Source organism: Sceloporus occidentalis, unplaced genomic scaffold, assembly GCF_023333645.1.
Source record: "Sceloporus occidentalis isolate IW3139 unplaced genomic scaffold, rSceOcc1.0.p SCAF_5, whole genome shotgun sequence".
NCBI lineage: Eukaryota > Metazoa > Chordata > Lepidosauria > Squamata > Phrynosomatidae > Sceloporus > Sceloporus occidentalis.
In genome coordinates, this window is record NW_028316985.1 from 65,751,826 (window position 1) to 65,766,267 (window position 14,442).

General features: G+C 37.5%; 1 protein-coding gene across 3 annotated transcripts in view; it reads right to left on the reverse strand.

The window, feature by feature from the left end:
* Nucleotides 1-14,442, reverse strand: part of IMMP2L (inner mitochondrial membrane peptidase subunit 2) — a 625,477-nt gene that overhangs the window by 590,773 nt on the left and 20,262 nt on the right. For all 3 annotated transcript variants that reach the window (XM_089524302.1, XM_089524300.1, XM_089524301.1), the window contains one exon: nucleotides 10,478-10,581. In XM_089524302.1, the coding sequence (XP_089380428.1) occupies nucleotides 10,478-10,581 (104 nt within the window). The remainder of the gene's footprint in view (nucleotides 1-10,477; nucleotides 10,582-14,442) is intronic.

The following is a 14,442-nucleotide window of genomic DNA, read 5'->3' on the forward strand; positions in this document are numbered from 1 at the left end:
CTACCTGACCTTATAAAAGGTTATCTTTTTGGTTTGAAAAAAAAAAAACACCACCTGAATGTCAACTGTATTATTCAGTACTTGAATCTTGCACAAAGTTCTCCTTATATTGCATAATGTTCTTGATATTAAAGAAAGGTAAACTAAGTCTGATCTTACAATGATATTTACTCAAAAATTGTTATTGTTAACTGTTGTCAAGTTAACTTTGGCCTGTTACAGACTGCCAAAATAAAGCTGCTTCGGGTCTCTTTCGAGGTATGCTATTTAAATGATGCATGGGTCCTAAGAGTCTGGAGGTCGCGCCAAAGCCACACTCCATTCCTAAGCACTGGAGTACAGCTTTGGTGCAGCTTCCGGATTCTGAGGATGCATGCATCATTTAAATAGCAAACCTCCAAAGAGACCCGAAGCAGCTTTATTCTGGCAGTCTGTAACAGGCCTTTGACTTATAGTGACCCAATCAATGAGAGATCTCCAAGTCCCTCTAACCATCAACAGCCTAGCTCAGGTCTCCCACACTCAGATTCTGGCATCCTTGATCCATCTGTAATTCAGTTTTCCTCTTTTCTTACTGCCTTTCACCTTACCCAGCATTATCGTCTTACTTGAACGTCAATGAATCCTCTATACTTATGATATGTCCAAAGTACTGTAGGCCCTTCTTATACACTGATTTTTTATACATGGATTCAAGCATGTATTATCCTATTCTTAGATTGTATTCCATAAGCAGGTTTACTCTTATATATTTATTGTTTTATGAACAGCGCTGTGCAAATCTACAGTGATATATATATATATATATATATATATATATATATATATTAAAGCATCCATGATTTGAAAATGTTCCAAAAAAGTATATATTTCAAATATCAAACCTTGATTTTCCATTTTTTATAAGGGTCACTATTTTGCTATGCCATTCTATTTAATGGGACGAGCATCCACAGATTTTGTTATACATGAGGGATCTTGGAACCAAATCCAAGCGTATAACATGAGTCCACTGTACCACAAACCCAACCCAAACCCTTCTGCTCCCAATATCAGCAGAATGGTGAGGTTTTTCCCCTGCTTTAGCTCTTGAGAACACCAAACACCTTTGCCCAATAATTTCACAGCCAGTTTTTAGGCTAATGGAGAATGAAGGGGGATGGTTCTGGGAAAAGCAGCAGGATCCAGGGGAAATACACAACTAAATTTAGCTATTAGAAAGTATACTACTGGATCGGAAAGCGCACCACTGGATCCATCATTGGCTCAACATTCTGACAAATAATTTATTCCTTGTTACATTTTGTCATGGGGATATTATTATTATTTCTTAGTCACCTCTCCCCATGAATCAAGACAGGGAACAGAAAAGATTAAAATACAACACATAATATCAGTTTAAAAGAACACATAAGATCAATACATATTAAAACAATTAATTCATAGTTTAAAATTAATAATTTAAAAATTATCTGGATAGGCCTGCTGGAACAGTCTGGTCTTTAATGCTGTTTTAAATTCAGACAGCGTATTCAGCTGTCGAATCTCTTCTGGCAGGTTATTCTAGTCTAGGGGCAGCTGGAGAAAATGTCCTCTGGGTGACAGTTGAATATGTTTAGTTAACTGCTCAGCTAAGAGCTGTTAAGAGAAGCAAAAGGCATTAAAAATGACCACAGGTCTAAATCCAATTGCTAGTTGCTGAGTAGAGCTATTGGATGGATGGAATTTATATACATTTTGTCTTACTATTCAGTGATTCAATGCTCTACTCTAGCAATTGGATTTGTCACAGCCCTAAGAATTCCTAGTTGCATCCACACAACTTCATCAGCACTATAACAGCATTAATGATTTCTAATTAATTTATAAACATCCATACTATATCAACATCATAAATGTATTCTATAATTTAATATGTCTTCCCACTCCCTGCCCATTTTACATACTCTGACTGCCTCAACTCTATGGTATGATCATTTGTTTGATAGCTTAAACATTCATAATTTGACAAACAGCATAGACATCAGTATGCAGCATAAAAAGGAGGAAGGGGGAGAAATAAAAGTGGCAGCACCTTTAAAACTAACTAGTTTTTTATTTTAGCATGAGCTTTTATGGCTATAAACCCGCTTCCCCCGATGCACTCTGTACTGCACTGGATGAAGTGGGTTTATATCCACGAAAGGTCATGATAAAATAGTCTTAAATAGTCTGTGACATTTTTTCTCACCCTCCTCCCCTCTTTTTTATGCTGCAAGAGACTAGCACAGGTACATCTCTGAAAACTACCACATTGTCAAGCTGTACTTTGCCTTTACAGGTGTGTGTCTTCTGGTTCATGCACTCTTGTCTGCCCCTAATATGCCATGATTGCTTACTTCTTGGTTTTTCATTGATGAAATCGCAAGCTATTGCTCACGAGGAACCTAGAACTTCAGAAATAAAAGCATATATCAGCCTGCTTTCAGACATAAAAAATACAATGTGATATCTAAACCAAATATCACTTTGGTATATTTGATATTGCTGAGAATATGATATAATACACTTGATTGGATACTGCTTTGAGGACCTGTTCCCCCAAAAAAGTAGCATAGAAAGATTAAAAGAAATTTACTTCTTTGTCCTGAAATAGGTGTAACTATGTAGTGTAAAAGTTATGGTGACAGCATTCCCTGAGACGTCGGATATGGGGCCGATGGTACATGCTGGTCCAAAGAGCTGCAGTAAGTCTGTTAACAGGGACAGGTTACAGAGATCACAGAATGCCCCTGCTGAAACAGCTCCACTGGTTGCCAGTTTGTTTCTGGGCACAATTCAACATACTGATTATGACATATACAGCCCTATATAGCTCAGATCCAGGCTATTTGGCAGACTGTATCTCCCTGTATGAACTGGCCCAGGCTCTGTGATCCCTTCTCTCCATCCCACCACCATTGCAAGCACGGTTGGCTGGGACACAAGAGAAGGCTTTTCCATGGCTATCTCTAAACTGGGCAATTTTCTTCCCAGGGAGACCAGACTGGCCCCCTCCTTGTTGGCCTTCTGGAAGCAGGCTAAAACTTTTCTGTTCAGATAGGCATTTAAAACAGAAGGTTTCTAAAGAACAGGCTGGGTGTTGCATTTTTTAAAATGTATTTTAAACACTTTTGTCTTTTTAATTATATTTTAATCTTTTACATGCAATCTGTTTTAATGCTGTAATAATTTAATTCTGTTTTAATGTAACACTTTTCTATGTTTTCAATTGTACTATTTTTAATCTTGCAAGCCACTCTGAGTCCAAACTTTGGGGAAAGAGCAGGATATAAATGATGATGATGATGATGATGATGATGATGATGATTATTGAACAAGGGTAAGAAACTATGTCTAAATACTATTAAATGAAATTATAAGTGTTTGAGACAAGCTTGATGAAACTGTCTGGTAGAGTATTAAGCCCATGGACACAGTGCAGCTTTCCAGATGTTGTAGACTGCAACTCCCAACAGCCCTAGCCACCACAGCCCATGCTAACTGTGAGGAGTTCTGGGGTGTATAGTCATAAATCTCTCAAGTTGTCCACTCCTGATTTAGACCAATGTTCTGTTTCCCCAAGTGGCAAGCTAGATGTTTCTGGAAAGCTCAAAAGCAGGACATGATGATGACATCTGGAGACTAGGTGCTCCAGCAACTGCTACTCATATGTGTACTAACCCTGACTTAGGCAGTTGTATAGCCCCATCAAAACTAGAAGCCACTTATAAGATTTCCCTTTATGAATTTTTATTATTCCATGTTTAAGTCATCCATCCTAGAAGATATTCCTTTAAAAAAAATCTTGTGGAAGCTAATTAATTATTCTGTGTGTAAAAGGTATTCCCCTTTGTCTGTCCTAAATCTCCTGCCAATCAGTTTAATTGGATGACCCTTGAGTTCTAGCATTATGAGAAAGGAAGAAAATAATGGATATAGATTTAATCATTTTATCTGATAGACAATGCAGCACTAGAGTGACAGTTGCTTATTGTATCATCATTTGTTTTCCCATCTGTTCGTGGGTTTCAGGAAGAGGCCACCAGAAGAAGAAATTGAATCCAATTCTTTCCACGTTCTTGGGGAGACGTAGGAGTAACCACAGCATAGTCAACCATGCTAATTCACATATCTGCAAGGAACCTGTGTCTGATTAAAAATAGCAAGAGCCATTTTTTCTACCTTAATGTGTATGCCAGAGATTTCCCTACTCTGATGCAACTTTTTTAAAAATTCCTAAAGAGCAAAGACATTTTAACATAGAAAGCAGCAGGAGAAACAGTTGACACACACTTGAAAGAAAAATAAGAGTGGGTGGCTAAATGTACTTCATTTACTTCTTAACAAATTTAAATTTTCCTTCTAACTAGCAATCTTGTAAGGGGTTTTCCCCCTCTATGCCTTACCTCTTTTTGCTCCTATGTTTGGAAAAACGGTTTCCCATAACAAAAACAGTAGTCCAAAAACATTTAATGGTCTCTTTAATGCTCTTAAAATTTTTATGACCAATGTCAACCTAATCTTATTTGTGAAACAAGATTGTGTAACTGGTGTTATGAATGGGTCTTTCAGGAAAGGATGGACAACTTTCTGGTAGGAAGATGGTCACAAGGAAGTCTATCATGTATCTCACCAGGGACTATACTGTCATTCCATAAATTCAGTGGCTGCCCCTATTTCTCAATCTATAACAGTTGCTTCCAAAATTGGGGGAATCAGGTAGTTCTCTAAGAGTCAGAACATGACACAAAGATTCTTGAATTGGCACAGAGTGTATCTTTCCATTTCTGAAAAGAAGGTGGGATGAAAGCAGGAGAAAGTTTCATATTGTTGACAGTATGACCATAAACCAGCTTGCTCGCACTTTAAAGAATAGAGAACACTTTAAACAATAGAGAACTGATTACATTTGGATTCAAGAAACCAGTCTGTTTGGTCTAATCCATTAATTTGCACTTATTCACACTTTCCTGTAATCATACCCTTGTATGCAATGTATTCTCAGTGCATACATATAGGAATGCTTCATATAAGTTTATGATTGCCTCTGCTTGCTCAGTGGCATCTATCTGTACAGTATCAAAAAAAAGCTTTTATTCCATGGAAGTCTACACTTCAGACATTATTTCTACTTTAAATCAAAATGTAGTTTTAATGAGGTTATTTGAAGGATCAACATTTGAGTATTGTACTGTATCACTGAACTGAAATCTATCAATTAATTTCAAGAAAACACCAAAGCTGTGTTAAGGAAAATGCAACATGGGACATACAGTAGAAGAAATAAAACATGTATGTGAAAGTTACAGTGACTAAGCAAAAGCAATTAAGAAGCCACACAGGTGAAAAAGCTAATGTAATTTAGAAGTCTTGAATGTCAAGGACAGAATTATAGAATGTACAATTGGGAACACCTGAGATTCATTAAGTGTACAAGGTGAAATGATGAAATTCTTAAGTATGGGTTGAACTATGTGAACCAATCAAAATGAGTGTACACGCCCACTGGGTGGAAACTGACTAGTGGGTGGTGTTTAACAATGGCTTTAATAATTGCTATGTTTGCCAATGTATTTTGTGGGTAGTTTTGGGTAGTTTGGAGTATTGGAGATTGTGAGGGCATTAGTATTTGTATATAGTAGAATAAAGTAGATCTTTTGTATAAGACTACTGAGTTGTCTGGTGTCTTGAGTGAAGATACAAGAGCCAGCTGGATCCTGGAGAAGTGTGGAGACTTCTGAGGAAGAAGAGTGAGAAGGCTTGGAGAGTTTGTCAGGGTCTTCAGCCTATTCTCTGAAACTCTGCTGCTTTGGAAGAAAAGCATTAACCACTGACCAAAGCTGGTCAGCTCTGCTGCATAACAAGGTGGTGAGTTAGAGCCAGAGGTGAAGAGCTACAACTCCCATCATCCCTGACAAGCTGTTGCTTCAATAAGTCATGGCAACTCACAAATAGTAAAAAGCAAAAACTATTTCACCCCCAAAAGCTGTAAATTTTAATAATTTACTTGCTCCTTCTAAATATCAACATTCATTATCTACTAATACAAGTATAATGAATAAGGAAGATGGTATATTACCTGTCACATACACTACAACTGAAAATTATCATTCCAGCAGAATAACATGTCTCATGTATCTGGCTGTGCTCTGAGATCCTCATGGTAAGTAGATTTTCCTGAATTCTCCTTCAATCCGAAATATGTTTGGTACCTATCAGGGACAGGACTTTTTTAATGATAGCACCCTATATTCAAAATATTTTCCCACAAAGGCTCCCCTATCTTACCAGTATCAGGCAAAGGCCTCTTTATTTTCCCAGCCCTTTCAAACGTTTGCTGATTTTGTTTCAAGTTTGTAAAACCAAGATACAATTGTATGCCTTTTCTCTAAAATAGTAATAATAATAATAACAATAAAAATAAAAATAACAACAACTTTATAATTGAGATGTGAAGCAATTATAATTTTCCTTGGGAAGATGCAATAGTCCTTTTTCCTCAGATGGTTGACATACAACTAACCCGTCACAAAATTTGAAGCTGAGGCAACAGCTTACTTTTCAGATCTGTTTTCTGAATATGATACAATATAAACGGGACAAGGTAGCTAAACTATTGGCATTAATGTGTAGATGTTGCCAGGATGATCTTCCTTAAGAGTGGAATGAATGAAATTATAGTGATTCTCTAACCTGTTTTTTCTCTCTATCTTATAATATTATGCACCTACTTCATACACACACCTGTCAGTCTTTAGCAAAAGCACCTTGGCCAATACTGTCTTCATGTGAAAAAGCCATTGCTCAGTGATCAACCACAAACTCTGGATACAAAAAAGGCCCCACATTCAGTTCCTGGCATTTCAGGGTGGGTCTAGGAAAGGGTCATGTCTGAAAACCTGGAAAGTTGTTCTCAGTCAATATAGAGAGTTAGGACCTTATCACACACACTTTTGCCCCCAATCTGGGCACAGGCAGCAGACACATGCGGCCAAGTGAAAACGCACTTTATCACTGTCATCATGGTGGCCCCATGCCATCGTCCAGCGCTAAGCCATGCCCAATCAGGGTGGCTTAGGGCCGGGCAATGGCATGGGGCCACCTTGAGGACGGTGTGGCATGTGATAAAATGCATTTTCACTCAGCCACACGCATCTCCTGCCCGTGCCTAGTTTGGGGTCAAAAGTGTGTGTGTGTGTGATAAACTCCTTTGAAGTCTCACTTAACATAGGGCAGCCATCTACTTACATTTCTATTGCTGGAAACATTTGCAATGTAATATTGCAAAGTCTAAAGGACCTGTTTTCCTCTTTGAAATGTTCAAAATTGATTGGCAATAGAAGTAATACAGGTTGGATATTCCTTATCTAGAATTCTGAAATCCGAAATACTGTAAAACCCAGTTGCCCACCACCTTTATTTTCTGATGGTTGAATGTATACAACTGTTCCATGCACAAAATTATTAAAAATATTGTGGCTATATGTATTAGGTGTATATGAAACATAAGTGAATTTCATGTTTAGACTTGGGTCTCATCTCTCAGGTATTTCATTATGTATATGCAAATTCTCCAAAATTAAAAAAAATAAAATCCCAAATTCAAAAACACTTCTGGCCACAAGTATTTCAGATAAGGCATACTCAACATATAGTATTTCACCTTTCTCTCAAACCTGGACTCAAGAGAACTTAATATTTCAAAAGTAACAACACAGTTGAAAACAGAAAAGTAAAATTTAAAATACAATTAAATATTAAAGCAATTCAAACTTATACTTAAAAGATAAAATATAAAGATAGATAGCTATTACAAACAGTTCTATTTAAAAAAAATACAGAATCCTTAAATTTAAACAAAATAGTGGCATGAAAAAAGCATGTTTTTTTAAAAAAATCAAGATTTTCACTATTTGATTAGATGCAGTGTGTGGACCACACACATATTTATGAAAATTTCAATACAATTTCAATAAAATTAAACAAAATTTAAGCATTAGAACCTATACACATAACTATACATTCGCCCCTCCTAATGCGCAGATTTGAGATCTGTGCCCTTGAATATAGGCAGAGGGGCGACCTCCGCTATTTGTAATGGCACACACGCCCAGTGCATGCACCCTTGCCGCACACACAGGGATATTCTCCATTCAAGCCTATGGGGCTTGAATAAGTGCAAGCCTCCATTTTCATGGGGGGGGGGCAGGTTCTGGAATGAATCCCCCATGAAAACAGAGTGCCAACTGTACTTCTAAATAAAAAACACAATGTACATTCCTATTTTCGCAGCATGATTAGTTCGATTAATGGTTTTATCTCTACTAGCACTACATTCAAGTATCTCCTTTTCCATACTTCTGCATGAAGTGAAAGGGGGGAAAGCAAAATCCAAGTTAAACCTGCTAGAATAATTTCAATAAATATGAATTTTGAGTGTGTAGAAACAGATATCGATGATTACAGTCAGTTGTATTTCAATAATATAATCAGATGCAGAAATTTTAATGCTCACATTTTCAGCCAATAATTTACTAAAGAGGCTATTATTTATGGATGTACTGACAATGACTGCTTTTTTTCAAACCCATCAATAACATATACTACTTGTTGGTGCTTTAGTATTTATGACCATCAAAGAACTTTGGGGTTCCATCTCTACAGAATTTTAACATGGCTGTGCTGGTATTAACTCAGACTGCTTTAAAAAAAAAAAACCTATGAGGTGTTGTTTATTTACTGTTTTATTGTTGTACAACACTTCAAGGGCATTTTTGACAGAATACACAGCACAAAAAACGTAATAGTCAAACACTGGAAAGACCCAGCAAAGAAAGTACACTATTAACTATGTATTGTTGGAATTAGAAATAGATTGAATTTTGGGGCAGGGGAAGAGTAAGATATTGTTGAAATTTCATAGTAAGGAGTCATATAATAAACTATTATCAGTGCAGATTTTCAAAATCCTCTTTATCTTAATACTATATCTTGTGACTGGTCTACATCACAGGTGTAACAATTTTTTCCTTTTCTATTGTGCCACCAAATTATGTGAAGGCCCCGTCCAGTCAACCTTCACCCTAACGCTTACACCAAATTATGTGATGCACACCCAAATTATAATACCCACTTTCTCAAAGATGTCACTGGAACAGTTTTTCTTAAAGTCATGATCAGAGAAATCTACCTATAACTTGAAGCAATTTAGCCATATGAATATGAAGTACATGAGGGAGAGGCGTAACTTTGTCAACTACAACATGTAGAACATCAAAGCAACCAATAAATTAGAAAGACAACTGTGATTCTTCAGTCTAATCACTGTGTTTCCCTGCTCCTAAACTATGCCATACAGCATTTCTTGGCAGAGCTCTTCCAAATAGATAACTACATATTAAGCAGTCATATAAATGAATTTATCATGTGCACATTGTGGACTGGAATCCCAGTTTTGGAACAAGGCCTAGCATAAGTCACAGTCTTGAATGCATCAGGTGCATTAATTAAGAGAACACACATAATGAACACTGAAAGGAGGCTGCAGAAACAGTAAACATGCAAGCACAGAAAAATATGTCACACCAAAATGCCAATACTAAAACAAGAAACAAGTTCCTAGTTATGCAGTTTCAGAATTAGTACATACTACATTAAAACATATAATTTTGTGATCAACCTGTTCTAATATCCAGCAGGAAAAAACATAGACAATTCCATTGCTATCTATGCCTTAACTGTGAAGCTAAAAAGCAAAGTTTGTCTTCAGACCATGTACCATCAATTTGCTTAATGTCATTATGTCTGTTATGCACAATTCAATGTTCCATTTTTACTTCCAATAAGAGTAGAACATCCTTTAAACATCAGTGAGGTATTAAGCAGAGACACAGTGCCACCTTATGGCTAATCACACCATGATAATAATAAAAATTCTCTCTCTCTCTCTCTCTCTCTCTCTCTCTGAAAACACCTGATTCAGGAATGACCAACTTTTCCATAATAACCACTGCTGTTAAGAGGAGGCAATGCCAACATTACACCAAATCAGATCAGCTATGATGTCCAGCTCTCAATGATACTGGTACAAAAACAACATATTTAAAGCTTTCTCTCAACTGCTTATCCATTTAAATCATTTTGGAATATCATCTTCCAGTGTTGATATCAAATAATTACAACAACAGTAACAGACATGTCACAGCAGATTACCTGCATTAGCATTTCTGATTTACACTCTACATTACCACTTATGCTTTCATATGCTTGGCGCTAAAAACCTTTGAAGTTCATTTGGAAATCTATAGCAGTCAATGTACATATATTACTTGTGCAATCTATGTACAATCACATTTTTACCTTTAGCCTACTAAAAAGTCCTACTACAAATGAAACCTTCTGAATAGCAGTAATGAGCATCAAAAAGGAATTTAAAGACATACTGAGATTTACTTACACCAGTGAAACTATGTCTCCACGTTGCACTTCATAATTTCGAATACTCCAGTGGTTCAAAAGCACTACGTCCGACACCTGTCTTTCTTCTGGATTCAAAGAAGGCTGAGAGGAAAGAAGGAAAGAGAGGTGAGAATTTTGAATGAAACTCAGATTAAAATTAAATCAATAAATACAGGTTGAGCCTCCCTTATCCAGAATTCCAAAACCCCAAATATTCCAAAATGTAAAAATGTGCAAATGGGTGGATGAGATAGTGACACCTTTGCTTTCCAATAGTCCGATATACATAAACTTTGTTTTATGCACAAAATTATTAAAAATATTGTGTATAACATTATCTTCAGGCTATAAGATGTACATGAAACAAAAATGAATTTCATTTTTAAATTTAGGACACATCTCCAAGATACATTATGTTTATGTAAATATTCCAAAATCCAACCCCCCCCCCCCATCCAAAATACTTCTGCCACCAAGTTTTTTGGATAAGGGAAACTCAATCAGTATAGAGAAATCTGGAAGTAAAGGTGTACAAACCACAAAACATTCTTTGTATCTACACCCCATACTGCTTCACAAGACTATGCTTTATGCTCCTCTATATTGAAACCAATGGTGATGATTTCTGAGGCCTTCAAATACTCTGGACCTACTCCCTAAATGTCACCCAGCATATTTAACAGAAAGGTATTTGTGGGCGTTATAGTCCAAAACATCTGGGAACACCCAGATTGATTTAAGGACAGGTGGAATATAGTACAAAACAACATTTGACACAACATGGAAACATTACTAGAAACACCCAGCCAGCACATCCACTGGCCATGGTAATATGCAAAATCTGGAACTTGTAGTCCAACCTCCTGTCTTTTCTAAACTCTGTCCTTTGTGAAATTATCCTATGTTTCTAATTTGCTATAACTGAATTCCCTGAATTTGCAGTTGTGTACAAAGTTCATCAAATTATTTAGTTCAAATATTGGCCCGTTACAGACCGCCCAAAAGGGGCGGTCTTGGGCCGCTGCCGGTTGCAGCGCGGAGGAGCCGCAGCAGCCAAACTGCACGACTCCTCCGCACTGCAAAAAAGGAGCGTGGAAATTGCGCTCCCTCCGGCAAACCGGAAGAGACGTCGCAAGTGCCAAAGCGCGCACTCGCGACATCTCTTCTGGTTTGGGACGTGCGGACACAGAGCATCCGCTATGTCAAGATGGTGGCGCCCATCTGTATAGGGCACCGCCATTTTGACGTACTGATTACGCGCGAGGGGCAAGGCGCATCCTGAAGCGCTGCCCCTCGCGCGTAATTGCGGCGCAATGACGGCGCCTCTTGCGCCCGTCTGTAACGCGCCATAGAGATGTTACTACTTGTCAGAGATTACTTCCCATAGGGACACTTAAGAATAACTTGCATATTTCACCTATATCACCAGTTCATAAGAATCATCATAAAATTAAATATACAGAAAGGAATGTTGTAAGATCTATATTTGGAAATAGGCTTAATTGCTCTAAGCTGTGGGAAGGTGAGTTTCTATGGCAGAATATTGAAGGTGCTTGGTTTGGGAGTTTAATAGCATATGTAACTGAACAAACAGTGTATCAGTAAGAAAAGAGTGGATGTTTGGGGAAACTGTGTTAAGGTTGTGTTGAGGATTTGTTCTATTTTCCCCAGGCAACAGGAAAACAATCCAACGCAAACAGGTAAGGAAAACCATGAGATTAATGATGTTATTATTGATATGAAGGAAAAAATATTTTCTGTAAAACAAATAACATTCCTTTAGTGAAAGTGAACACTACATAGCTGCTTGTTAATTGAAAGGTTATAGAAACAGAGGTCAAACCATCTTTCTGTGAAACAATCTGGGACATGTTGCTCAATGACCTTTCATCTAACACAGAAGATCAATATTAGCAGAGGTGACTGTGTCAGCATCAGCTGAGGACCAAAGATGGCAAAGGGCCTGCCTTCTCAACCATGCCACCATTCTCACTTTGCGCAGAGCACCAAAGAAAATCACAAGCAGCATTAGAAAATACTTGGGATTACACATCACCTCTTTCAAATGAAGAGGATCTGTTGCAGACAGCTTGACCAAGGGCCCACGAGGTCATGGAGCAGACAGTGAGGAATGAAAAACACCTGCATTAATTAAATATATGGCCTCTACCAGTTCACTCTCCCTGTTAATCCAGAAATATTAAAACTCATGAAATATTTCATTACAGGAGAATTTTCATCATTCACATTGCATCCTTTAGTTGTTTTAGTTGGTTAATCCTTTTTAACAAGTTTTAAAATATGTATTGTCTTAGGGTTGTTGTTTTTCATTAACTTACACTGGGAGCTGCTTTAGGTCCCATATTATGAAAACAGCAACATATAAAATAAAATAAAAATCTTATGGACAGCCAATATGGAACCCAACCTTTGCAACTGTGCACCATCACAGTGACACTACTTTTACAGTGACTGCTCTGGGTGAGGTCTTGCTCAGGGCCACTCCTCCCAAACAGATCTGGCTACTGGTAATAAATCAGTTTTATTTATTATTTCTAGACACAACAAATAGAGCAGAGAAAGCCTGATTCCCCCCCCCCACACACACACACACACACTGATAATTGGACCCCAAAGTCATGGAGAAGAGTATAGAAGAAGGTGGGGAGAGTACAGATCAGAGGACACATTCAACCCTAAGGCCAGTTATGTGGACTTCAGGAGTTCCCAGCATCCCCACCAAAGTTGAAAAACAAAATCATGGTGGGGGTTGCCCACTGAAGGGCATTTGTTGTTGTTGTTGTCATTTTTTAGTAGAGGGGTATGTGATCCCTAAAGGTTTCCTTGGCCAATAAGGAGCCCCCTAAAGTCTAATAGTTGCCCACACTTAGCTCTCAACCCTCCCAGGCTTATGTGCACACATTCCACCCCATGATTAGGACAAAGGTGTGTGCAGATGTGTACAGCCTTTTATAGTGTGTCTAAATAAATGGGTTTCAAGTATGTACACACAAGTCGTCTCTAGTATGTACACACAAGTCGTAATTCTTTAAGTATGGAAAATGTAGTTGGGAGAACATTAGAGAGAGAAATGTTACCCCATACCTAAAGTTGGAAGAGACCACTAGGACCATATAGTCCAACCCACTGCCATGCTGGAACACACAGTCAAAGCACTCTGGACAGATGACCATCCAGCCTCTGTTTAAAAACCTCCAAAGAAGGAAAGTACATACCTGTAGAAATGGTTTTCCAAGATAATAATCAAACTGTCCTCCTCGAGTATAAAATACCCCCTTCTACTCCACTAGGCCCACTGTAAGGGTTATCTGCAATACTCTTTTTTTTTTTTTTAAAGTATCTGCCAAGTGGCAATGCTGTGTGCACTGCAGGGTCAGGTTCAGAAGTCTTACGGAACCAGATGTACTGAACACCGGCAACTTGAGGGAGCATGAAAGACTTCATTTTACACATATTTCAAAGCAAAACAAACCATTTTGCCCTTCTTAGATGGTAATATGCATTACCATTTTTTGTTCCAAAGAAAGTAATGAAACATGCACAAAAATACACTTTTGGAGACTTAAGATGTATACAAATGTGTATTTTGTTTTAAAAGGCCTAAAGATTTAAAATTATATTATTACTATGTAAGTTATTTAAAATTCAATCTGATGGGATGGATGAACAATATCTCATTGTCCTGATACATAACCTAAGCCTTGGTTAAGAGGTCACTGTCAGGACACAATATGGGGGAAATGGAATAGTTTCCCAATGGAAGGGGGGAGCAAAGAAAGATTGCATTTTATCACCATATTAATTTAATTTAATTTGTATGTAGAACATATATGGAAAGCAGGATTAGATTCAGAAGATGCAGGCATGAAAATTGGTTAAAGGAACATCAACAATATAAATTTTAAGGTATGTAGATGACACCGTATTACTTGCAGAAAATAG